The sequence below is a fragment of the Mus musculus genome, chromosome 16, assembly GCF_000001635.26.
Source record: "Mus musculus strain C57BL/6J chromosome 16, GRCm38.p6 C57BL/6J".
NCBI lineage: Eukaryota > Metazoa > Chordata > Mammalia > Rodentia > Muridae > Mus > Mus musculus.
The window spans coordinates 33,597,719-33,624,348 of record NC_000082.6 but is presented as its reverse complement, the minus strand read 5'-3'; the positions used below and the strand labels follow the sequence as shown (position 1 = coordinate 33,624,348).

Below are 26,630 nucleotides of genomic sequence, written 5' to 3'. Positions count from 1 at the left end.
CATAAGCCAAACATGGAGACCCAGTAGCTCCTGAACACCAGAGGCACGGACAACATCACCATTAACATGGGACTCTACGGTACAACTTTGGAAGTCTTAGTGTCTCAGCTCCCCCAAATAGAAAGCCCCCATTAATACCAAAACACTGGCATCCTCCACTTAGCCCAGGCTCACGCACACAGTTACACCCTCCTCTCCTAGAAACTATCACAGCTACTCATGTGGTTCTGAGGCCAAAGCACGGTGCACGTCTCAGTCCTGTGTTCTTCTCCTGAGGAGCTTCATCCGGTCCAGCTGCCCTTCCCCAGGAAGCTTCTCTACCTGGCATTTGCCTCCTCCTTCCTCAGTGGCTCCCTTTCAGTCCTCTTAGCCCACTCTCCACACCTCAGAGACTGCATCTAAAGTAATATCCTTGCCTTGTCTCCCAGACTATCCCTTTTCTCCACCTAAACTCACTCACTAGACTCCTACCCCCACACATACTCCCACCCCCTATCTCTCCCCAACCACTCCATTCATGACTTTAAACATCAGCTTTCTGTCCGCACCGCTCAGCTTTGAACTTCTAGCCTACAGCTCTCTCAGCACTCCTCTGGAATCAACTGGGGCTTCTACGGGTGTGTCAGAACCCAGGCTGACCCGAGACTCTCCCCAGAACAATCTTTACAAAGGAGAAAAGTAAGGAGAGAGGAGGAGAGAAAGGGGGAAGAGAAGGATTTTAGAATGTTTGGAAATTAGTTTCAGAGTGCATTCATTAAAGTGGTATAAAAGATTCTAACAATAACATGACTGCGAGTAAAGTCTGTAGAAACTCACAACTTTAAAAGAAGTTTCCAGGAGGCTGCCAAAAATGCTAGTCTAGGCCAAGACCTTGAGGTGAACGGTTAAAATGGGCCAATGAGAGTCTTTCTCCACCAAGAGAGGGACAATCCACAGACTGGACAAAAGATGTGGAAGACAGACAGTGAATCCCTATGCATAACTGGAAAGGACAGACAAGGCAGGGGAGGTGGCTCAGCAACTGAAGGTGTTTGCCAGCAAGGCCAACAGCCTGAGCTGAATCCTCAGGACCCACGTGGTGGGAGGAGAGAACCAACTCTGAAAGCTGTCCTCTGACCTCCACACATGGTGTAGCTTAAGACTCGCGCACACACACACACACACACACACACACACACACACACACAATAAATATGTAATGTAATATAATAAAAGTCCTTCTCAAAAGGCAGCCCACTCAACCAAATGAGTAAAAGATCTGAACAAGCACCTCATCAAAGACTATTAAGCATGTGGAAAGATGGCCAACCTCATCAGCAATTAGAGGACACATATTTACCCCATAGTGAGATGCCATCAAATACCCATGAGCACGGCAATTATGTAAAAGTACAGAGGATTAGGATGGCTCACCCATCTCTATAGCAGCATCAGTTAGTACAGATGCCCTGAAAAAGAACAGGGTGCTACTCACTGTGAGAAGCCAGGCACACGGAGCAGGTGAGACATTCCGGTAGTGGGAATGTAGCCTGGGGTTCTTCTAAGTTTACATCCAGCACAGGCAACAGCCATAAAACCCCCAAATAACAATCTGCGGCTACAGTATGGAGAAGGAGGATTCTCACAAAAATACTGATGAAGGAGATAGGGAGGATAGCAGAGAAGCGCGCGCGCACACATACACACACACACACACACACACACACACACATGATTCCATGTACAGACTGAGTATTCTCAGTGTAAAAATTCTGTATCCAAAATGACAGAATTCTAAAAATCTGTATTAGATTTACATGGAAATTGAATTGGGAAATCCCACATCATGAAACTTTGTTTCATGCCTAAAATGTCTAAAAAACGCTGCATACAATTACCTTCAGGCTAGGTGTATATGAAACATAAATGAATTGGGTGTAAAGATACTGTAATATAGAAATAGGAATATCCCAAAATATAAAACAAACTCCACCATCCGAAAAGCTTCTGGCCCCAGACAGTAAAGATAAGAACCATCCAGTCTATATTAGAAGGTTTCAAACCCCGGCAAGCTGTTTAGGGACGAATATGAAGGGAGCAGTCGCAAGCTGTGGTCCCTGGGACGAACTTGGTTATGCCATGAGCCACAAGTGCCTTTGCCTTTCAAACAGCTTGGTGGAAATCAAAAGAAGAAGGATGTTTTGTCACACGAAATTCAGATTTGTGTCCTTGGCTGGAGGTTGGATGCTCTCTGTGGCAATTTCTGAGCTTCAACACCAGAGAAAAGTGCTGGGGTGGAAGGCTGGGGGGCCTGCAACATTCAAGGTGTGTGCTGCAGGATCTAAGAGGCCTAGGCTGCTCATCATGGAAGCCAGGGGCTATGGAGCAAGAGGGAAGGGCCTCACTGGGTAGGGGTGGGGCTGGGGGTGGGGCTGGGGGTGGGGCTGGGGTGGGGGTGGGGCTCGGGGTGGGGCTGGGGGTGGGGCTGGGGGTGGGGGCAGGCTGGCAGGGTTCCGTGTTGGAGGCTCCAGGATGCTACCTTCTAATTATTCTTAAAAGTATTTACATTGGTTTTATGAACTTTCCTGTCGTGTTAACTGTACCTCAATAATGTATTTGAGCTTCTAGTGTTCTGCCATTTAAAAAGGAAATAAGCAAATATAATCATATATGAAGACACGTCTAGGGGATGGGAGAAGCTCCCGATGTTAAAAGACACACGACAACCCGGGAGAAATATCTGTAACGCAGATCACAAAGAGTTAATCTTTCTAGCTAAGAGCTTCTAGAAACTGAAAATAATCTTAGTGATAGAAAAAAATTACAAACAGCCACAAAACAGGAAGAGACAGTCAGTTTTATTCACAATGAAACGAACACAAATACTGGTGTCCTGAAAGGCCATTTCTCCCTGTACACTAGCAAAACCGTTCACACAACAATGAGCCACAGATATGTTCCTTGTTAACACTGCCCTTGTCACTCCAGGTGCTGTGCAAATGAGGTTTATAAATATTTACATATACTGACCAAGCTAATAACATAAACCTGAGCAAATTTGTCTATCCTCCTATCTTGGCAAACATATCAACATGATAATGAGGAAGACCAGGTGTACGCTTAGAACCCTTTAGTCCTTGGCCGGTCGTTTGTTTGTTTGTTTAATTATTTATAAACATGGTTTCTCTGTGTAGCCCTGGCTGTCCTAGAACTTGCTCTGCAGACCAGCCTGGCCTCAAAAGCACAGAGATCTGCCTGCCTCTGCCTCTGAGTGCTGGGATTAAAGGTGTGCACTACCACCTCCTGGCCAGCCTTCCTCATCAACAGATGCCCATGAACATCCCTTTGTGGACCATAATGGGGGAGGGGCACTCACACTCATCTGTGACTCTCACCCATACCTGACTCTATCTAGATGGTGAGGGGCCTTTGCAGACTGTGGAGGTAGGCTTGGACCACCTGGCTAAGAAATTCTGTAGGACAAGTTTTGGACACAGTGTAAAGGCATAGGTGCATGTAGGAATGTTCCTATAGCCCCATCAACATTTTGCATCCAACAGGATGCAAATCCTATCTCATTGGCTAATCATAATTGTCAATTTGGTTGGGTTGAGAGACACCTAGGAGATCAGTACAGTTTACTCTTGAATGTTTGTGAGGGCGTTTAACAGAGATGATCTGACCAAGTAGGCTCTGGTCTAATTGCTAATATCATCCACTTGACATGCTCAATTTTCTTTTTTGTCTGAGAGAGAGAGAGGTGTATGTCTGTGGTGTGTGTATATGTGTGTTTGTGTGTATGAGTGTGTATGGTGTGTGTGTGTATATGTATGAATGTGTGAATGTGTATGTGTGTGTGGTGTATGTATGTCTGGTATGTATCTGTGGTATGTGTATGTATATGTGTGTATAAGTGTGTGTATGAGTGCATATATGTGAGTATGTGTGTGAATATGTGTGTTTATGTATGTGACTGCATGTATGAGTGTATGTGTGTATGAGTGTGTGAGTGTGTATAAGTGGTATGAATATGTGTATGTGTGTGTATGTGTGTATTTATGTGAGTGTGCATCAACTACTACAACACTGTTTACTGGAAGACACTCATGTATGCATCAGTCAATAGAGAACTGATTAAATAAACTATGTCACATAAACATAACAGAAAAAGAATGAGAAAATCCTCTTTAAAGTAATATAGAAGACGGATTTCTAAACCACATATGAAAATTTAAAAATGCAAGGTATAAGCAATATATTGAGAGAATTGTGTGTTGAATGAATATACGGAAGGGAAAGATTCAATTTGAAAAACAACTGGGGAGCCTGAGGAGATGGCTCAGTCAGTAAAGTCCTCCCACATAATCATGAGGACCTGAATTCAGATCCCCAGAACCCAAGCAATCTGCACATGGAGATTTGCATCTGAAACCCAACATAGGCTGATGCAGTGTAGGCAGGACCCCTGGAGTTCATTGGCCAAATAACCTAGCTGTATCAGCGAGTGACCTGGCTTCAAGAAAATAAGGTGGTGTGGTCAGAGAGATGACTCTGTGGTAGCACTCCATCCTCTTCCGGAGGACCCGGGTTTGGTTCCTGGCACCTACACAGCAGCTCACAAGCATCTGTAACTCTAGCTCTAGGTGATCTGCTGCTCTCTGGTGGCCTTCACAGACACGGCATGCAAGTAGTGCACAGACATACATGCAGACACCACACACACACACACACACACACACACTTTTGAAAATAAAAACATACAGATTGGGAAGAACATATAAGGATGCACACACCCATACCCACACCAACACATACAAGGATACATACCCAAAGAGCATGTATGTAATATACTACACACACAGACACACAGACACACAGACACACAGACACACAGACACACACACACACACACACACACACACACACACTGGCAAGGCTATATATTCAGTTCCCAACACTGCAAAAGAAACAAAGAAAGCCACACTCTTGTGCTTGCGTGCACACACGCATACAAAACCAACAATAATCATAAAGACTTAGGAAAAACAGTGCCTTAAAGAACAAAATTAAGGTTAGGACAGGTAGGAAGGTTCAACATAGGTGTAGAAATTCCCAGTGGATACAGTTTGTGTAAGTTTTAGTTTTGAAATCTGTGCTCATTGTATCTCATAAAAAAATAAACAATGGGCCAGAGTGATAGCCCTACCATTAAGATCGATGGCTGCTGTCCTGGAGGACGCAGGTTCAATTCCCAGTACCCACTTGGCAGCTCATGACCCCCTTTAGCATTTGGGGACTCAGATGCCCTCTTCTGGCCTTCAAGTAGTGCATAGACACATGCATACATACAAAACATCCAGACACATAAAATTATTATTAATAATAATAATAATAATAATAAATTTTTAAATGAGGTAGAATAAAGTTGTATGGTATATCAACATCCTAATCTTGAAGTATCAACCACTTCTCCTTCCGGCCCATGTCAACTGGAGAGAAGAAACAGAAGGAGCTGGTTGTGGTCAAGTGTGCCTATGTGCTTAGCACACAAATGGTGGAGGCAGGAGGATTGCAAATTTCAGGCCAGCTTCTTTCTTTCAAGAAACAAACGAGGGGTTGCTGAGGCGGCTCAGTGGGTAAAGCCACTTGATGTCCTGAGTTTGATCCCTAGAATCGGCACAGTGGCTCCTACAAGCGCTGTGGCTATGCTCTGTAGAGCATGGTACGGTGCAGAGGCAGGGGCTATCTCAGAGGGTCCATGCTGAGGCATCTCCCTTCCCCTGCCCCAGGTACCAGTCATACGATGTGTCTAATATAAAACAGAGCTTATCTGGGAATGGAGTCAAGGCAGAGAAAGAAAGGGAGAGAAGGGAGAGGGGGGAGGAGAGAGGGAGAAAGAGGTCAGAGAGAGAGGGAAGAGAGGCCTGGCCTACCTGGCTGCTGTTGCTAGATAACTGTTGGGCAGAGTCTAGAAAGAATGGTAACATGCTACCAGGTCTTCTTGACCATATATCTACATGTTCTCTCTCTCTCTCTCTCTCTCTCTCTCTCTCTCTCTCTCTCTCTCTCTCTCTCTCTCTCTTTCTCTCTCTATCTCCCCCTCTCTTTCTCTCTCTCTCCCCTCCCTCCCTCTGCCCCTGACCTCCCACTCCCACTCCTTCCCTCTCTCCCATGCTCTCCCCCTCTTACCCCTCACAAACATAAAAATACACAAACCAATAAAAAACACACAACCAGAGAATTCTAGCAAATTGTGGCAGCTCTGGGCTAGCTAGTGAGACCCTGTTTGAAAAATCTAAAGGGGGGTGGAAAGGAAGGAGTTATGGTGATATACACCCCCTTGGGATGAGGCTGGAGTCAGAAGGGACTAAAAATACAAACACAAAGTGTAGCTTACAAGCTACAATACAGAGACATTGGATTCCCTGTGAGTATGTCTACTGTTCTTTAGGAAAGTCTCTTTTGACCATCCCAGCAGCCGTCAGTCAACCCTGCTATTCAGTATGAGTTACAGTTTGGCACATGATAGCTCATAGAGAGCCCATAGCCCATAGTGTGGGGCTTCTTCAAACAGCCACTGCCGCTGCCACCACCACCATTACCACATCAACATTACCACCATCACCTCCATCATTACCACCACCACCAACATCAACATCATCATCATATCAACATCACCACCACCATCACTATCAGCACCACCTTTACCACCACCACCACCACCATCACCATCACTATCAGCACCACAACCACCACCCACGGCACAGTAAACCCATGGGAAAGGCAGAGCTGCAAGGCTCTATTCTTTTCCTAAACAAGAGACTTTCCTTTATGCTAAACTTGGAGGGTCCTGGATTTGTTTTTATTGAAGGAAGGGCCCTGCTTCATGGCTGCTCAGCTCCGGGAAGCAGGTGCCTGTGATATATGAGACACTGTGTCTAAGCAGCTAGCCTAACACACCCAGGGATGGGACTGAAAGGTACAACTTCCACCCCCCACTCTGTCTCTCCCCAGAGACCAGAGACACCAGCCAGAAGCTTATGCTTCGGAGAGACAGAGAGATGCAGACGGAAAAACAGAGAGAAGAGAGATAGCCAACAAAGTGAGCCACTCACCCCATTCGCCAGAAAGGCGAGTGCAGGGATGACTTTGTCCTGGGCGATGCACTGCAGGATCCGGGGTGCGCCATAGAGTCCCCCCATACAGGAAGCCAGGGATGAGATGTACAGGCCCAATAGGAAGAGGAAACCAACCAGAGACACCTATGAGAGGCAGATGTCCTATTGTTACCACGGGCTGATCCTGAATGTCCTGCAGTGGCCCCTGTGTCTGGGTTACACAGGACAAATTAAAGAGAGCCACTGCTCAGTGAAGTTAGGCTTCTCAGCGGCAGGGGATCGGTCTCTCGGGGACTGAATGCTGACAGCCTCCTCGAAGCTCTTTCTAATGCTGTACAAAAAAAGCACCTTTAGTAGGTCAATCTTCGAATAGGGAAACTTACCTGATCTAGGGGTGTAGTGACTGGCTTTGTGTGTCAACTTGACACAGGTTATCATAGAGAAAGGAGCCTCCCTTGAGGAAATGACTCCAAGAGATCCAGCTGTAAGGCATTTTCTTAATTAGTGATTAAGGGTGGGAGGCCCACTATGGTTGGTACCATCCCTGGGTTGGTAGTCTTGGGTTCTATAAGAAAGCAAGCTGAACAAGCCAGGGGAAGCAAGCCAGTAAGAAACATCCCTCCATGGCCTCTGCATCAGCTCCTGCTTCCTGACCTGCTTGAGCTCCAGTCCTGACTTCCTTTGGTGATGAACAGCAACGTGGAAGTGTAAGCTGAATAAACCCTTTCCTCCCCAACCTGCTTCTTGGTCATGATGTTTGTGCAGGAATAGAAACCCTGACTAAGACTAAATAAAGAGTCTAGAGGTTATCTTGAAAGACCCACTCTCAACCATAAGTACTTCCTGGTTTGCTAGGCATGTCTCCAGACTAAGTGATGCAAAGTCTCTGAGAATCCTTCAAGAGAGTAACCCCCTAAAATCTCAGATAACAATCTCTGACAAAAGGCTACTTTAAAGCTGAGGTCACAGCAGGTTCATGCCAGATACAATGGCTCTGCTAAAACTCTACTATACCCCTGTGTTAGGGCTTGCCCTCCCCTCTCCCCAGGGCAGTGCCTACTGAACAATAAGGGGACTGTCAAGGGCGGGGCCTATGGGAATTCTTTAGACCATGGGTGTGTGCTTTTGAAAGAGATGGAAGGACCTCAAGCCCTTCTTTCTCTTTTGCCTTTGAGAAGAACAGTTTTGTGGTACTACACATTTGTGGCCATTCCCACCCGGCGTTCCTACAAGAGGCACAAAACAACAGGTCATAGAATGAACCCCCTAAACCCAAAGCAAAGTGAGGCCTTTATTACAGTTTATTTAGTGTGGAGGTGTGGGATGAGAGGGATTCCATGACAGACATGTATCAAACAGAATCTGTAGAAACTGATCTCTCCCACCATGTGGGGCCCAGGGATCAAACTTTCCATTAGACTTGACTGTAAATGTCTCGTTTCCTGTTGAGCCATCTTACGGGCCAAAACGTTTCTCTTTATAAATTAATTATGTCAGACATTGCGTGATAGTGATTGGAATCTGACTAATAGAGTTATACAATGACCAACACTTAAAAAAAAAGGTTTTACAAACATTTTCTAATTTACTACTTGTTTGGAAGGAGTGTTCTGTGCCCCTATACACGCATGCAGGTTGGAAGGTAACCTGGAACAGCAGCAGGCCTCGCCTTACACTTTGCCGCAGGGTCTCTCTTGCTTGCCTCTGCACTGTGCGCGTATTCTAGGTCAGATGACTTTTAAACTTCACTCGCTCATCTTGCTACACTTGTAGCAATCTTGGAATGCCTGACCTGTGACCATGCACTGAGCTTCTCATGGATCCCAGGACGGCACAGCCTGAGCTGAGCCACAGAGCTTCCCAGGGCCTAACCATTGTTGGGTTGGTTGGTTGGTTTTGTCTTCTGAGACAAGAATGTTGCTATACGTGCAAGTTGTTCTTAATTCACAATACTCCTAGCTCTACCTCCTAGATTCTGGGTTTACCAGCATGCTGTATATACCAGTCAAACCATGACTTGAGCCTTCCTACTCCCCTGGTACACCTACCCTCAGAGTTCCCATTCCCCAGCCTACTCCCCTCAGCCCACTATTTCAGGCTAGTTCATATTTTATATGGACTATACACTAGTTCTCCAATTGAGCAGCCTTGGATTCATTGAAGTGTCTCTCAAACCCCTGCTTCTGGGTATTATTCTTGGCATTTCAGATTTAGAAGGCATTGAGAGGAGCCTAAGAATATGGATTTCCAGAAGGTTCTAAGGTAATGTTGATGTCAGTGGCTAGAAACCAGCCTTTGAGAACTGTTGGCTGGCTATGATTCCAGTCAGCCTCTTGTACTCCCTGTGAAAATGCTCCAGGCCCTTACCAGAGTGACAAACTCAACCCTGGTCCTAAAACCTCAGTGACAGCAACTCCTATTGGTTGATAAGTTCCACTCTACACAACACTTGCTATTGCCCTGCTAATTAGGGATTAAGGTAAAAGTCTACCATTGTCCAGATAGCCTTCTGACCTTGATGCAAAATGAAGGACTCCCTTTAGTAGCAAGACTTCCCCTTCTCTGACCTTAACCCCACAGGCCTCTGCCTGCAGGATGTCACATAGCCTTAGTTAGGTTATAGGTTCTGATTCCTTTCTCCTGATAAGAACCCATTCAGCTAGCACCTGAGATTGATTCCTGCAATGCCTCCCCACACTAATGAGGCATCTGGGACCTTAAGTCTTCAGCCAATGATCTTTGCCCATCCTGGATATTCTAACTCTCATCCCCCAAACTAAATAATCCTTGAATCACGTCAAGTAAAGTTGATCTGCCTCCCTACAGCTGGTCCTGGTGTTACCATATTTACAGGACTTCCAACACCCATCCCCCCACCCCACCCCCAGTTGTAGTCTCTGCTCCATTTGTCTCCAATCCCTGTGGGGGCAGGGAGGGTCACACTTGCTGTTGGGACCCTCTTTCTACATTCCCTAATCTGCTCGTTGTTCACCACTGAACATCAAGAATCACAAGGCACAAGGCAGCAGACTGATGGCTCGGCAGTTAAGAATGCTTATGCTCCTGCCGAGGACCTGACTGACCTCCACAAGCATCCCCATGCACACGGTGCACATAAGCTCATCTGGGTACATGCACATACACATGAATTTTAAATTCTTTAAATGCAAAAGACTCAGTACAAACCCCATCTCCTCTATGAGTCATCTCACTTCTCCTCATACCAGTGGTTGCTCCCCGGTGTCGTGAGGCACAGAACAGGCCTACCATAGTCTCTTCTAGGGCTGCAAAGAGGCATCAAGAAAGGTTCTGGTCCTTTGGGCTTTTGGATGTTAAATGGGGGAGGGAGTGTCTCACAACCCGCAAGATGGGAGGTGAGGTGGTCAAAGGCTAGACAGAGGAGACGTGGTCCACTACAGCGCCTTCCTGCCCTATGGGCATTATCTCATTCCAGGTGGATTTCATCTGCCTCTTGCTTCGCTGTCATGGGTTTCTTGGGTGTGTCCTGCTCTTCCCTTCCCACTTTATTATAAGGAATCATTTGTTATCAATGTTTCCTGTCATTCTGGGTTATTCTCTCCCCTGCAGGATGTTAATCAGGCTCATGGCTTATCTCACCATCACACCCTGCACTCCCTGGAGTCCAATGGAATCATGTCTCAGCCACCATCTACAGCAGAGCCTGGCTAACCAGATACATTAGTGAAGCCTGGGCACTTTACATGATCTGAGCCCTGTGTGTTCTACACAACTGTTAGAGGAACCAGCTCCGTGGTTGTTTCTCCGTGCATTCTGAGAGGAGCCATCTGTAATCTTTGTGTGTGTGTGTTTCTTCTCTACATCCTATGCTGGCGACTTAGAAAAAAGAAAAGAACAGATGAAATTTTATCAAAAGCATTTTGACATTTTAACTCAGTGACTCTCTTTTCAGCCTTAGGAATCACCCCAGAGATCCCGCCTCAATAAGTTCTCAGTGGAACACTGGCTCTGATCTTTAAAAAGTCTTCCAGATGATTCAAATGGGCAGTCAGTGTGAAGCCTAAGAGGTTAGGAAAGCATCCTTTAGTGTCTGCAGAGGATGGGTTCTGGATCACCACAGGTGTGTGAATCTGGATGCTCAGGTGCCTGGTATAAAATGGCCTACTATCTAGATAAGATCTACCTACATCCTCTCACCTCTAGATTACTATACATAATATCTAATGCAAATGGTTGGATTTGTTATGGATTAATAGAGATAAGCTAGGTTTATAAAAATGAAATTTAGGGTGAAGTATTGAGACAGGGTCTTACTATTGTAGCCCTGGCTGTCCTGGATACTCTGTAGACCAGGCTGGTCTCAAACTCAAAAGAGATCAGCCTGCCTCTGCCTCCCTAGTACTGAGATTAAAGACGTGCTCCACCACACCCAGCTACAGAGTGCATTTTTTTATGATTTTTTTAAACTAAGGGTTGAATGTGTAGAATGCATGCATGCAAGCGTGCACATGCGTGCACATGTGTGTGTGTGTGTGTGTGACATGCACACACACATACACCTTCCTCTCTGTCTCTCTGTCTCCCCATCCCCTCTTTGTGTGTGTAACTTTTTCTTTTCACTTAAAGCATGATCATTCATGGGAATACATCCCCCAAGTGCTGGCTGAACCCCAAGAACTTGATCAGTGTCTGGCTCCATCGTCTCCATGACACTAGTGACTTCATCTTGGGCTTCCTTCCACAGATACACCCTGGGACTCCTCCAGAACCCGTGGGCTGGGGGCAGAGCCAGAATTGCCCAAGCATAATAGCTAGTTTACATTTGGTGGAGAAACTGTGTTTAGAATGGTCTGCTCACTTAATACTCTTCATATAAAACTATTATTCAGTCTATTTTTATAACTTAACTGAAATGTTGTCCATTTCCTCTTTCCCAGCTGAATCCTAGCTCTTCCTCTATAGCTCTTCCACCTATGCATTTAGGCAGCATTTACTAAGGTTACGGTCTGTCCTGGAACAGCATGGGCTTGGCAGGCAACATAGATGCAGGAGTAGACCGTGCACCTTCATTCCCAGCTCCCACAGAATCAGGTCATTTTCACGTTAATGTTTTAAAGAAAACTTAAACATATTGGTGTTTAAGTTGGAACCTAACATGGAAATGAGAGTTTATTTTGCACAAATGTGTGTTGGTGATTCTTAAAAAATTAAAGACAACATCCATATCATCACAAAAAGCTATCTTTCTAAAATGTTATGTGGATGTAAACAACCCTAACTGTTCTACTCATGGAAGTAATTAATTACACATATTATACATGGCTCTCTGCTCTCGGTCTTACTCAGGCTGTGCACTGCATTCAGCCACAGAGGGACCCCCCTACCTCAGTATGTTCCCTTCTCTTGGAAGACTGGCTTTGGCATCATTTAGAAGGGACTCATTTGACCTCATCTAGTTCCTGTGACTCTGGATGATACTGTGGGGGACATCCTGGTGACCCTACAAGTTCAGATAAACTAAGAAGGCAACACCTGTACACACATATCCAGCTTCCTCCCACCTCACACTTCCAGACATGTATTTCCAATGTTCGCATTACTCTGCTGTTTGACCTCTGCCCCCAGCCAAATTCTGCCTTCACTTGGCAGCTGGTGCCCACAAAGGAGTAAATAAAGCACGCTTCGTCTCTGAGGGGCAGTGCTGCCAGGGCCTGAGCAGAGGATGGCTCAGCCAGTAAGAGGGGCAGTGCTGCCTCGGGCCAGAGCAGAGGATGGCTCAGCTGGTCTGAGGGGCAGTGCTGCCTAGGGCCAGAGCAAAGGATGGCTCAGCCGGTGGCAGGTGCTGTGGTGGGCACTGAGCAGATGCCTACAGCCACTCACCAGCCATGAGAGCTCTGCCCATCCCAGGGATGGCACGCAATGGAATGCAGTAGTGTCATGGGCTTTCATAGTCCCCTCCCCTTGGATTCTCGTTGTCACGAGCATCCTGAAGGATTAGGGCTAGCTCTGGTGGGATTTCTACCTGTAACAGAGATGCTTTGGGGTCTTCTCGATACTTCATTTGCTCTTATCCGGTGAACTGGAATTTCTTAGGATTCTTGGTGCTCTTGGCCTGTTATAAACACCCACTTCCTGGAGTGTGTGCGGTTTACTTTGTAAGATTTTTTTTTTCCTGATAATACTGTTCTTTAGTATTCTCTATCACAGAGAATAGTGGGATTGACAACTTTCCTACTGAATTAAACATGGAGGGATGAAAGGTATGACAGAGTGTCTCTAAAATAGATGTCTCCTCGTATAAGGATGTCCCCATGATGTCCCCCATGAGTGTGAAAGGGTTGAATTCTAATAACCCCCTGCCATGGGTCACTCTGTGATTTCACAACCACCACATGGAGTAATGTGCTTGAAGGAAGAGTGAGGGAAAAGTTCTTCCATTGTGGGAGAAGTGGGTTGGAAAGACAGAGAATTAGAAATAGATCAGAGGAAGCTGCAGGGAACCCAGACAGAGAGGATCAGCTGCCCGGGCCCACATGGGAAAGGACTGAGAAACCCAGGAGCCATCCAAGGGGACTGTTCACTGGCAGGCACTGGCAGGGCCATGCAAAGGAGCAGCACAGAGAGCATGTTTAAAGCCAGCTGCTCTCTGTGTCTGACGGTGACTGTGGGGAACACGGACAGATGTAGCCCAGCTTAGAACCCAGACCTGAGCCGAGTGGTTTAATAAAACTACATGAGAGTGATGGACTATCCATAAAGATACCTCGAGAAGCGGACATCCCTGCGTTCTGGTGCAAGCTCACACAGCCCAACTGTCTGAATATAGTGCCTACCACTGCAGCCACTTCAGACCCAGAGGGAGACACGGGGGTGGGGGGGAGGAGTCTGGGAAAGGATCATGGGTAATCCTTTGGGGGAAGGATGATGGAGCGCTCCGCTCCTGGAGTTTTCCTCGCTGGTCCATCCCCGGGCACCCTGCATCTGCTGAGAACCAGAACAGTCGTCTTGCTTTTCTCAGTGGCCTTCACTGCCTGATCCAGGGAAAGGTCTCTGTGTAGCCTCTAAAGTCTACACTCCATTTCTCACCCTAGCATGTGCATCAGAGCCAAGCCTGGGTAGTGCATGCTGCCGACTGGACTTCCTACCTGTCTCACTGTTCTGGACCAGTGGTGCTCCCAAGAAGGTCCTCCCTGTCAGCAGGTTTATTACTGATTGAGGACCTTCCACCCACAGAGGCTGTGGAGGCTGCAGCAGGCACCTCTGAGATGGTTCTGACCTATGCTGGGGTCAGCTTCCTTGGTGACAAGGCCTCCCCCATGTGCACCCTGAGCCTTCCCTCCAGAGCAGAGGATGGGAAGATGAGCCACACCCAGCGGGGAATCTGCCTCCCTCTATCCAGACCAGAGTCTAGTGAAGAGAGCACTGGGGAGGGAGCTAGCTGCGAGAGAGGAAGCAGTCTCAGAGGCAGGCAGAGCTACACACACACACACACACACACACACACACACACACACACACCCTTAGCTGCAGACAAGCAGGTGTCCCTGGAGGAGCCACTCCTTCTCCATTCAGTGGCTTACTGAGGTTTTCAGTTTCTCATGTGCAGCCACACTTGCCACTCCACTGAGAAGGGATCTGTGGAGGTCAGATTTCAGATGGAACTGTGTGTGTGTGTGTTCATGTTCATGCATGTATGCATGTGTATGTGTGTCTGTGCATGTGTATGTGTGTGTATGAAAGTGGGTGTGAGGATGTGTGTGTCAGTGTGTGCGTGCGTGCATGCACACATGCATGCAAGTGCACACACTTGCATGCGTGCATGCGTGCACACATGCATGCAAGTGCACACACTTGCACATAGGAGGGGAGAGAGAAAGAGAAAGAGAGAAGAGAGGGGGAAACTTCCTTGAAAGCAAACCTTGCAACCCAGTGTCCAAGATTTGGGGCCCTTCCCATCCTGCCTGTGGTCTACGGTCATGACCTCTGGAAACAAGTGTCACCTGTACTGGAATCTACTCACTATAAAGAGAGACCTGAGTGGATGTGGAGAGCAGCCTCAAGCGCATCTTTAGAAAGTAGTTCCGTCTCCTCTGTCAGGATTTCCCATCACTGGCCTCCTGTGCTCAGCTCTACCCCAGAGAGCAGTGCAGGAATTCACAACGCTGGCCTAATTGGCCACCATTCTCTAAAAATTATGGGAGTTTCAGAGTCTGCTTTTATTCTGTGAACTCGGGGCACCATAGGAGTTTTAGGGGATTTTTTTTTCTTCAGAAAATCTAATTCTTTTGAGGTTAAGAGCCAAATATGTGTCCTTGGTGTCACATGACCTCCATTCTGTAAAGAAGCAGTGGAACTCAAGGAATTCATTAATCTGACCTGGTTTGTAGTCCAGAAACAAAGATGTTGTAGCCAAACCAACCAAGAGTTGCTGAGATTCTCAGGAGAGACTTCCTCCTGTCTTTCTCCATGCCAGCCCTGCCCTGGGGGAGCGTGTGTGCCGAGAGAACACATTCCCACTTTCTCCTTCCAGCTTGTGGGCTGGGAGATGTAATTTAGGTCCTCAGGCTTCGAAGAAAGAACCTTAGTCCATTGAGCCCTCTTCCTTGCTTTTTGAGACAGTGTCTCTCACTGAGACCTGGGCTCACTAAGTAGGCTGGTTGACCAGAAAGCCCCAGAGAGCCACTCCCAGCATCTTACATGAATCTTGTGGGGGACCACTGGGGTCTTCATGCTTGTACAGCAAGCATTTTAACATCTGACTACCTACCCTGTCATTTGTCTTGATTTTTGACATGGAAAGATGACCCTGTTATCTAGTCTCCTGAATTCATGTCCCTCTTTGGATGCTGGAATCTGAACGCCATTATGAGGATCCACAGAGAGATGTTGCACATTCTCCATATGCCAGCACCCAAAACCTCCAACTTGGTCCTGGGCTGAAGGCAATACAGATTCTCAGACAGAGCTGCAAGAGGAGGCTGTTGGGTGTTGGGTGTTCATGGAACAAGTAAGCCCTTTGGGCAGCACAGGATGCACCCACCTTTTCAGCTATCAGGAAGTCAGAGCGGAGGGCCTCTCGGGTACAGACGGCACCAAGCAGGAAGGCAAAGATGATGTAGAGAAACCACCTGCAAAATCCAAGAGAAAGAGCTGCCATATTGTCCAGCCCCAATCCCACCAAGCCTCAGTTTTCTATGGGAACCTGAGTCATGAAAGAAGGCCAGCCATGGAGCCATGGAGAAGCCTGGGAAGGTGCATTTTGTACTCTTTCTACTCTATAGTGTATTTCTTGGCCAAAAGAAACCAAGGTAGCAGTGGTTTTAATCTTATATTAAGAAAGGGTATTGAAGTGGGGAAATGGGAAGCCCAGCTTCCCGGACTTGGCCAGGGTTGACCTGCTGTCCTGCAGTCCATCTATCTTCCTCCAGTAGAAGAATTACCCAGTCATGTGTTGGACCTCTCCGGTCTCTAGACCACAGGCAACAGTGTACTTAAGTGCTTTTGTTAACTTGGCACAAGCTAGGATCACCTGAAAAGAAGGAACCTCAACTGAGAAAATGTCTCTGTAAGATTGGCCTGTGACCCGTAGGTGAGTATAGCCGGCATTTTCTTGATTAAGGATTGATAGCGGAGGGTACAGCCCACTGTGGGTGGTACCATCCCTAGGCAGATGGTCTGTAAGAAAGCAAGCTGAGCAAGCCAGTAAGCAGCATTCCTTCATCTATCATCTCTGCTTTCCGCTCCTGCCTCCAGTCTGACTTTCCGCCATGATGAATGTATACTGAGATTAACTGTTTCCTCCCCAAGGTCCAGCAACAGAAAGCAAATGAAGACACAGAGGGGAGAATTAACAGGTGAAGCTGTAGAGTGGCTCTGCCATCAAGCTGTTCTGGGTGGCTGACTAAGTCACATGACCCTGAGATCTGCCCATTCCCGGCTGGGCCATGACACACAAGGCTCCTCTGACTTCCAGCTCTGTGTAAAGCAGGACAGGTGCTCATGTGGAACCTCCTCTCTCCCCCTCTCTCATGCTCAGCTCTTCCTGATCGTTTTATGCTCTTCACAATGTCCTTGCCTCTTTTATACACACGGCCTGGTGCCCTGTGCCTGGCTGGCAGCAAGGGACTTGTGTCAGTAAGCATTCACAGGCAGATATTTTAACATTTTCAAGTGCTGTCATTAAAATAGCACAGGCACTGCCAGCTCCTCGTGGCAGGGTTCTTTCTGCCTATGACCTCACTGCATTTCCGCACCTATTCAGTGAAGGCAGAGAGGTGCCCTCCTGCCTACTACACAGGGGAAATAACAGAAGACTCTAGAAGGAAAAAAAACAAAAAACAAAAAACCCAGACTCAAGGTCTTGTTAGTCAGGTGACAGCAGCGTGATAGGAACTAAAACCCCAGAAACCAGCAACTGAGGGAGGGGGAGCCCCATCTCTGAGCTTCTGCTACTTGCATCATGTAGCATCTCCCTCCATTCATTCGGTACACATATGACATGTAGACATCCCCATCCTCTCTCTCTCTCTCTCTCTCTCTCTCTCTCTCTCTCTCTCTCTCTCTCTCCCTCTCTCTCCCCTCCCTCCCTCCCTCTCTCCTTTCATAGAAGCTCAGAAGGCTGACAAATGGAATGCCGATGCTAGTCTATGAGATTACCCAATGCTTCATCCCCATGTTCCCACCATGACCCTGGGAACTCTGAATTAAAAAAAAAAAAAATCCCCAAGTTCAAAAGAAGGTGGAGAAGAGGCAGGGTGGTTGGGGGTGGGGCAAGGAAGGATTATTTTGCATTCATGATCCCCCTCCTCCCACAGCATTCTCAGGCAGGACTGTGAAAGGGCAGCATCAGAACCCACCAGACGTGAATTTTCCAGCCCACCGAGTGTAAAAAGGAGGATTGGAATACGAAATAGGTTGGTCACAGCCAGGGCATTCTCAGAACAAAAGGGGCAGCCCCCTCTTCTGCCTGGGTTTTCTCTCCCATTCTCCAGCTCAGACCAATCTAAGAGGGGAACTTACGAGACGCCAACAGCTGCTAGGGAGCCTAAGGGGACACTGTCAGCAGGGTCTCTCAGGTCTCCTCCCATGTTGAAGCCAGCCATGACTCCTGAAAGACACCCAGACAAGAGATGAAGTGAGGCAGGGTACTCTGTCAATCAAAGAGCTCTCCCCAGGGTGGTCCCTTCTTCTCCTCCAGGCTCTTTCCTAGAAGCTGTCATTTGAAGGACTGCAGGCTGGCCGCCTGTCTATCTCCCTAGGCAACTGGGGAGGCATCTACAGGGATGTGAAAGGGACCTTTGTGGATTGTGCGCTGAGGAGGAAACCCCTCCCTGCTACAAAAGCATCTTATCACTCCATGAAAGTGTTAAGGATGAGGGAGGTGTGATCAGAGCCACACAAAGGTCCTGATGGGGCATTCTGAGCTCTGCCTGCTTGCTTAGCTGGGACAGTGCCCAAGTGGCTCAGCGGGAATCAAAGGGCCTGCAGAGTTCTTCAGCAACTAATTCACAGAGGGTTCAAGCACTTCTGGGGTTAGGTATCATCCAGCAGCCAGGACCAGGTGCCATGTTCAGAGCTACAAATGACAAAAATCTGAGGTGAACACTCTGGCAAATCTTTTCCGTATTACCTCAAGTCCCAAGAACCCCAGTGGAAGCATTGGAAAGGTAAAGGCACTTGGATCTCTGTGAGTCTGAAGCCAGCCTAGTCTACACGGCAAGTTCCAGGACAGCCAAAGAGTCAGAGTGAAAGGAAGCCTGCCTCAAGAAACTACCCATCCCCTACCCTCCCAAAAGATAATGAAAATTAATTCATCCATCCTGGTGAGGGACCAATAGCATGGCTGAGGAGAAGGGAGATGCTTTCTCTCTAGACACACTCAATAGAACAAAGTGTTCTGAAGTAGAGTAAGAGTCTAGCCCATAAGTATGCTCAATCAACTCGGTGTGATGGAGAACGTGGCCATGAAACTCTGACACAGCAGGGACACATGGTTTCATGTGGAGCATCATAGTGGTTTGAATAAAAATGACCCTCACAGGCCTCCATAGGCCCATAGAGAGTGCCACTATTAAAAGGTATGGCCTTCTTAAAAGTAGGCATGGCCTTGTTGAAGGAAGTGTGCCACTGTGAGGGTGGGCTTTGAGGTCTCAGAAGTTCAAGCCCAGGCTCAGTGGCTCATAGTTCTCTTTCTGCTGCCTGTGGATCAAGATGAAGAACTCTCATCTCCTCCAGCACCATGTCTACCTGCATCCTGCCATGCTTTCTGCCATGATGATAATGGACTGAACCTCTGAACTGTAAAGCAGCCCCAATGAAATGTTTTTCTTTATAAGAGTTGCCTTGGTCATGGTGTCTGTTCACAGCAGTAACTAAGACAGAAGTGTCCCTGAAGGAGATTTTAGTGGACTCAGGGATGTCATGGGTTTGATACCACTACTATTGACTTACATTCAGCCTACAGGGCTGGGTAAGAGCTTCATGCGAATTTTATTTTTGTTTAACCCTTAAAACAACCACATCCGAAAAGTGGAATGACTTTCTCATTCTATAGAAAAGTTCCTAAAGAAGTTGGTTGAAGCAGCCTAAAGGCTCACATCCAGTAAACTGCAGAGCCAGGCTTTACCCAGGGGATGCCGAGTCGAGGGGAAGTTTGAAGCCAGAAAGTCACAGGGTTCTACTTCAAAAGAACCCTGAATGCCGGGCCAAGACTTGGATCTGCATACATTTTCGTCCTAGTGATTCTGCCAAGGGTACTGTGCTGGACAGTCTATACTGCCATCCTGGCACAACCTGAAGTCACCTGGTAAGAGCCACCTCGACTGAAGAATTGTCTCAATCAGATTGGCCTGAGGACACGTCTGTGAGGAATGATCTTGATTGGTGACTGATGTGAAAGGGCCCAGCCCACTGTGGGCGGCACCATCCCTATACCCAGTGGGCCTAGCTTATGACAAAGCTAACAAGCAAGCCAGTAAGCAGCATTCCTCCATGGTCTCTGATTTAGTTTCTCCCTCCAGGTTCCTGTCTTGAGTTCCTTCAGTGATGGACTGTTACTGGGAAATATAAGTCAAATGGACTGGATAGTTTTATGTCAGCTTGACATGAGCTCTAGTGATCCAAGAGGAAGGAACCTCAAGTAAGAAAATGCCTCCATAAGATCAAGTTGTAGGCAAGGTCATGGTGCATTTTCCTAATTAGTGATTGATGAGGTAGGGTCCAGCCCATTGTGGGCGGGGGCACCCTAATGAGCAAGCCATAGGGAGCAAGCCAGTAAGCAGTACTCCTTCATGGCCTCTGCATCAGCTCCTGCCTCAGCTTCCTGTCCTGTTTGAGTTCCTGTCCTGACTTCCTTTGATGATGAACAGTGATGTGCAAGTGTAAGCCAACTAGACCCTTTCCTCCTCAGCTTGCTTTTTGGCCATGGTGTCCATCACAGCAAAGACACCAAATGAACCAGCCCTATCCTACTCTGATTTTCTTTTGGTCAAAAGGTTTTATCACAGCAACAGAAAAGCAAACTAGAACAGGTATGAATAAAGACATAACCAACGATGTTTATAAGTACTTGTTTGGAATAGCAAAAATTACAAACCATTTCATGTCTGAAACTAGTAGATGATGGTATATATGCCTGTCAGTAAGAGGATGGTGGTGTCTGTCAGTAAGAGAGGATGGTGGTGTGCCTGTCAGTTAGTACCAAGCCTCAGAGACAGTGTGGGCTGTGCTGTGACACAAAAAGGTAGCTGAAGCCATTGTTTAAAGAGACTCAGCAGAAACAGAACATATGGCATATTGCCCTTGCTAGCTGAGGTGGGAAGGGGAAAGGAGAAGAAGAGGGATAGAGACACAGAAAGAGGGTGGGGAAGGACCTCAGTCCATCAAGTACTTGCCACACATAGAGTAGGACCTGAGTTTGAGCCCCCAGCACCCAGACAAACAGGGAACGGTAGCATACACCTATAATCCCAGCCCTGGGGTCCGTGCCTAGCCAGTCTAGCTGAGTTGACAAGCTCCAGGTTCAAGGAAACCTGGTCTCAGAAAGAAAACAAGATGGTGAACGACAGAGGAGAAGACACATCTGGCCTTCACATACATGACCCCCCACACACACACTAACACACATGACTACATACTCAAGAGGAGCTAGGGAAGGCGACAAATGTTATATTATTTCTGCAGGACTGAAGAACAGATTTTTTTTTCTTCAGTTTTTGTTGTTTATAATCCCCCAGCATTTTGCAGTGATCACTTTTTTTTTTTATTTGTTTGTTTCTTTCTGACAGAGCTCACCTTGAACTCTATGTAACAAAGGGTGACGTCAAACTACTGATCTCCTGAATGTACCTTCCAAGTGCAGTGATTACGGGCTTGTACCACTGCACTCACTGTATGCTGGACCGATGTTCCAACCCGGGCCCCCGTGATTCTAGGCCAACGCTGTCAACTTTAGAGCTACATGTAAATTCAAAACAATTTTCCAATATGGGAAAAATAAAGTGGAAAACAGCCTGGCAGGCATATTTTCTTTCGACTCATTCCTTCTTTTCTTAAAGGAATGATTAAAAGGGTGGTGGTGGGGTTAATACACGTCTATATGCAGAGAGAATGCATCTACTCCAAGACTAAAACGTCTCCCGTTTGGGACACAGAGATTACGGAAAACATCAGGGCCAGAAAGGGCAGCATTGGGAGGCTCCTAAGGAGTCTCCTCAGTGTGTGGCCTGAGGCAGCCCGGATGCTTCACCTCAGAGGAAGCCCTGTCCACGGATCAGGTGGGCACGCAGATGTGTCCACTTACCCTCCCATCCAGCAGGAAAACACTACTGGAGGGCCTGGAGCCTAGAACCCACACAACGACCAGAACATACCAGATGGGTGCTGAGAACCACAACCAATAAACAAACAAACAAACAAAACCACACAAATAAGTGTGAAGCAACCCCGATAGAAGAAACCCAGACCATGGCTGAGAGAATCTTGGAAAATAAATTACTAATAAGTTGCTTCTAAGAGGAATGAATACTCTTCCAGCAGAATAAAATGCTGAGGAAAAAATCCAACAGGAAAAAATAATTGGAATAAAAATGTGACCCTTAAAGTAAAAAATGCCATAGAACTGGGCTAGTGAGATGGTTCTGTGGGTAAAGGCATTTGCCGCCAAGTGTGAATCCCAAGACCCACGTAGTGGGACACACAATAAACAAACAAATAAATGGAATGATAAGTTTAAATGCTATGGATCTGAAAAATAAAATTGAGTGTGTTCCTAATCATGTAGGGTAAAAATATAAAAGGGTAGGAAAGTTTGGGAAATCAGAGAGAAAACTGTAGCAGCCAGAGACCAGAGAGATAACAGAAATAGAGAAAATAGAAGATAAAAGAAAGTTCCAGGGAACAGAAGTTTCCCCAAACTGACAAAGACTTTTGTCTTTCTTTATTCCTACTATGTTCCATCACACAGAATGGGTGGGGTCCACACCTAAGTACATCTCTGTGCCATTTCAAGAGAAACCCAAGTGCTGCCAAGGATTAAACACTGGACACCAACAGGAGAACAAACGGCAGACCACCATCAGGTCTCCTCAACCACACTGAATGCTAAAGACGCTAATTCTGAAATTTGTAGGGACAATTGTTTTTAAAGGAGAATCTTAGCCAGCTTACCAGTTGAATGAAAGTAAAGTTAGGCTAGCAAGAGCTCGGAAACTTCGACTGTCCATACTGTTTCGGAGAAAGCCTTGAAAGATGCACAACCACAAAACGAAAATGTCGGTCGCAAAGGAAAAAGGCGGTGGTGGTGACTCAGGCTGAAATGAATAAGTTGATAACAGAGAGGGGAGCAGAGACAGAAACATAAGGTCAGAGGCCCTGGGTAGGAATGGAAGAAGCAATATGGATGATAGTGGACACACAATGACATTAAGGGGTGTGTTGGATGCTTGATTCACTGCAAGAAAGAGAAAGGTTATTGAAAATGCAGGAAAAGGTGAATAAAAGAGCTAAGGTCTAAATATAGGAGCTAAGATGTGACATGATCTTAACCAATGGGAGGTGAGAGAGACCATGTTTGGCATGAGGCAATACAAAATTCCAGCCATTAATTCGTTCTTCAGCAAGCAACCCACATAGAGTCACAGGCACCTACACGTCCCCTGGTCTTTTTTAACCTTTAAAACTGGAGACAGAGAGAATACTATAACTGCATGCAGAACATGGGTATTCTATACTTTAGTGACACAAAAGTCAGGCTATAGCTACATGACACTCAAGAGGGAGGCAAGAAGGCTCAGTGGGTGAGGGAGCTTGCTGCACAGCCATGATGACCCGAGTCTGATCTCCAAAACCCCCAGAGAGGTGGGAGAAGAGAATTGATTCCATGGAGTTGTCTCCTAACCTCCCACGCACTCTGTGGACAGGTTCCCCCACACACACGTTAGTAAGAGATAAAATAAAGCTTATAAATAAAATAAAAGAGGAATAGAGAAAAACCATTGTAATGCAGAAAACAAAAACCCTCAGTCTCACTCAGAGTCAGTGGCAATAATACCCCAAGCTCCAACGAGAGCACTGAGGAAACTTGAAATATAATTCAAGAATGCATTTTGGGTTAGCCATTAAGGCAGATAAGGGAAAAGCTAAGGTGAGAAGAGGAATACTAATATAGCAGCTGAAATACATTTTAACTAGCTTCATATTCTATCTTGTCATCAGAAAATTATATTTCTAAATGGTTACTAGACAAGAACATAGTGTGAGCTGGAGAGATGGCTCAGAGGTTAAGAGCACTGACTGCTCTTCCAGAGGACCTGGGTTCAGTTCCCAGAGCCCACGTTGGTGGCTCACAGCCTTCGGTAACACCAGTCCTAAACGCCCTCGTCTGGCCTCCACGGGTACTGCATGTAAAACAAGGCAACTTTGCATCTAAAATAAGAAAAGACCAACTAGGCCATCTGCTACATATGCAGCTGGAGCCATGAGTCCCATGTATACTCTTAGGTTGGTGGTTTAGTCCCTGGGAGCTCTGGAGGGTCTAGTAATGTGATTCTGAATACTAAATGAGGCACATTTACCTTGTCTGGACATTTTTTAGTTTCTATGACAATGAAGCTATTACAACTTATATGACTAAGAAAAAAAAAGTCTATAAAAAAGCCTGTATGGTCTTGTTCCTCTCTTGCCCTCTTGCTTCTCTCTTGCTCTTGCTCTCCCCTTCTCATTCCCTTGCCCACCCCCCTCTCTCCACATGCTCATGGCCAGCCTCTCTCTTCTCTTCTCTTCTCTTCTCTTCTCTTCTCTTCTCTTCTCTCCTCTCCTCTCCTCTCCTCTCCTCTCCCCTCCCCTCCCCTCCTCTTCTCTCTTTCTCTCTCTCTCTCTGCCTTTATCTGCCTCTATTATACTCTTAGCTCCCCTCCCCATGCCCTGAATAAAATCTATTCTAAACTAAGAAAAAAATAAAAAAAAACAAAAACCCTGCACATTCAACAATCAAAGATAACGACTGTTTCTTACCCATTTTTCTGAGATTGCTCAGATTTCTCTACTTGTGTATTAAGCTGTTTCATAGACTTTGAATTAAATATTTTGGTCTTGAAATTGATGACTTGCTTTGGAGTTGAAAATAAGGCACACTAGTTCCAACAATAAGCTACATATATTATTTATATTTTTGCTGGTATGCCAAGGGATCATGGGTTTTATTCACTGAAAGCTTAATTATTCATGAGATTTGGCCCACTTACCAAGGATAATCAGTTATTGCCTTAAAACCTCAATATATAAAAGGGTTATACAGATTCCCTTAAGATGAGGATAGTAATTAAAGTATACCTTATAAGTATTTCAAATGTATATGTGTGTGTGTGTGTGTGTGTGTGTGCATATACAAAAATAAACAAGAAACAATCCAGAGAGTCTCAGCTTCCTAAACAACAGAAGGAATGAAGAGATGTAAACTAAGCTCAATAAAATAACAGGGATTTAAGTATTTAAAAGTTCTCAAGGAAATCAATAAATAATTAATAAAACTTTATCAAAAATGGGGAAGTAGATAGAAGGTCTTGTAGGTAACATAAATCCATATTTCCTAGCATGAAGTTGGTGCCTAATGTCTCAGATTGATTAATTAAAGTTATAGCTACAATGACATGTTTTGTGAAACACAGGCTCCAAAAATACCAAACATGAATAGGCATCTTGTTCATTAACTAGATCTAGGGAACTTTTGATTGTGTCAAAAGCATTCACTTTGTTTCTATTTCCAGGGTAGCTGGAGACATTACAGAAAATGCTGTGACTAGACCAAGGCTGGGTATGCCCAGACCCAGAGCATTACGGCCCAGGTGTCTTCAAATATCACCTTTTCTTTTTTTAAATTCCAGAACTAATCACATGCCCCATACATGCCTGTAATGCCAGAACTCAGGAGGCTGATGTAGAAGTATGAGTTCAAGACCATCCTGGGCTACATAGCAAGACTGTGTCTCAAAAGAAGGAAACCCTTGTTTAGTCAAAACAAGACTTCCAGTTCATCTTACTGGGTTCACCAGAGTCTGTAATATGCATATACTGACTCTGAGAAGGGAAATACATATATGCTATTTCCTAAAATTTACTTGACATTAAACACACTTTTTAAAAGTACCTTGGTCATTATCAGAGTCCATGAAAAATGTTTTGGAGAAAGCTAGGCATTAGTTTGCTATTACCATTGTCTTTAGACTTTTTATGGCAGGTTTCCTAAAAATGTATTAAATGGTTCTTTACAATCAAAAATTCTTACAGCTGGAAAACATCTCAGAGAGCATCTAGTTAACTTTTGTTTTCCAAAGAATAAGGAAACTGAGACGAGGCTGCTGGCGAGAGTGACTTGGTTCATGTCTTCCAGCTAACTACTAGCCCTGATCTTCAAAGACCAAGAGTTTGGTCTACCCCACATCACACAGTCAACCCCTCTCTAATACCCATGGCTTCCTTAGATTGTCCTCTCCAAAACAGAAGACTCACATGACTAACCGGGGTTCCATCCCCTCACAAGGGTGTATCATTCTAATTGGCAGCACACACTGGACTCTCCACAGCACATCAGCCCCCAGGAATCACTGCCAATTCGCATCTGGATCAGCCTCTCCTTGTGGGCTTTTTAAATTTTTACTTTCTATTTTTTATTATGAGTATATGTGTGTACCTGTGTCGAGGTATACACACATGAGTACAGTGTCCTCAGAAGCCAGAAGATGTTAGATCCCTTGGAGCTGGAGTTACAGGCAATCGTGAGTGACCCCAAGATATCCCAGGTGCTGGGAATTGAACTTGGTTTCTCTGCAAGAGCAGAACAAGCTTTCAACTGTATATCCATCTCTCCAACCCTCCTTGTGGGTTTTACACTGTCACTGTAAAAAGCAGGTGGTTGCTCTATCGAAACTGCATTTTCTCCTGTACCAGGGTGACAGTTGGTATGTTGCAACCACATACCTATTGAGTTCAGTCCTCTATCCAAGTCCTAATGATCTTCTGGGATATCTTGGTCGATGTCAACTTGGCTGTGATAGACAA

At 46.0% G+C, this 26,630-nt stretch overlaps 1 protein-coding gene across 12 annotated transcripts in view; it reads right to left on the bottom strand.

The window, feature by feature from the left end:
* The window catches only part of Slc12a8 (solute carrier family 12 (potassium/chloride transporters), member 8), a 146,811-nt gene that overhangs the window by 39,790 nt on the left and 80,391 nt on the right, over window positions 1–26,630 (bottom strand). For 9 of the 12 annotated variants that reach the window (NM_001370999.1, XM_030248992.1, XM_006521823.4 and 6 more), the window contains 3 exons: window positions 18,096–18,183; window positions 16,117–16,204; window positions 7,095–7,241 (listed from right to left, as the gene is read on the bottom strand). In NM_001370999.1, the coding sequence (NP_001357928.1) occupies window positions 7,095–7,241; window positions 16,117–16,204; window positions 18,096–18,183 (323 nt within the window). Of the gene's footprint in view, window positions 1–7,094; window positions 7,242–7,480; window positions 7,955–16,116; window positions 16,205–18,095; window positions 18,184–26,630 lie in introns of those variants that run through there. The other 3 variants (XM_006521825.4, NM_001083902.2, XM_030248994.1) reach the window with 2 other exon arrangements.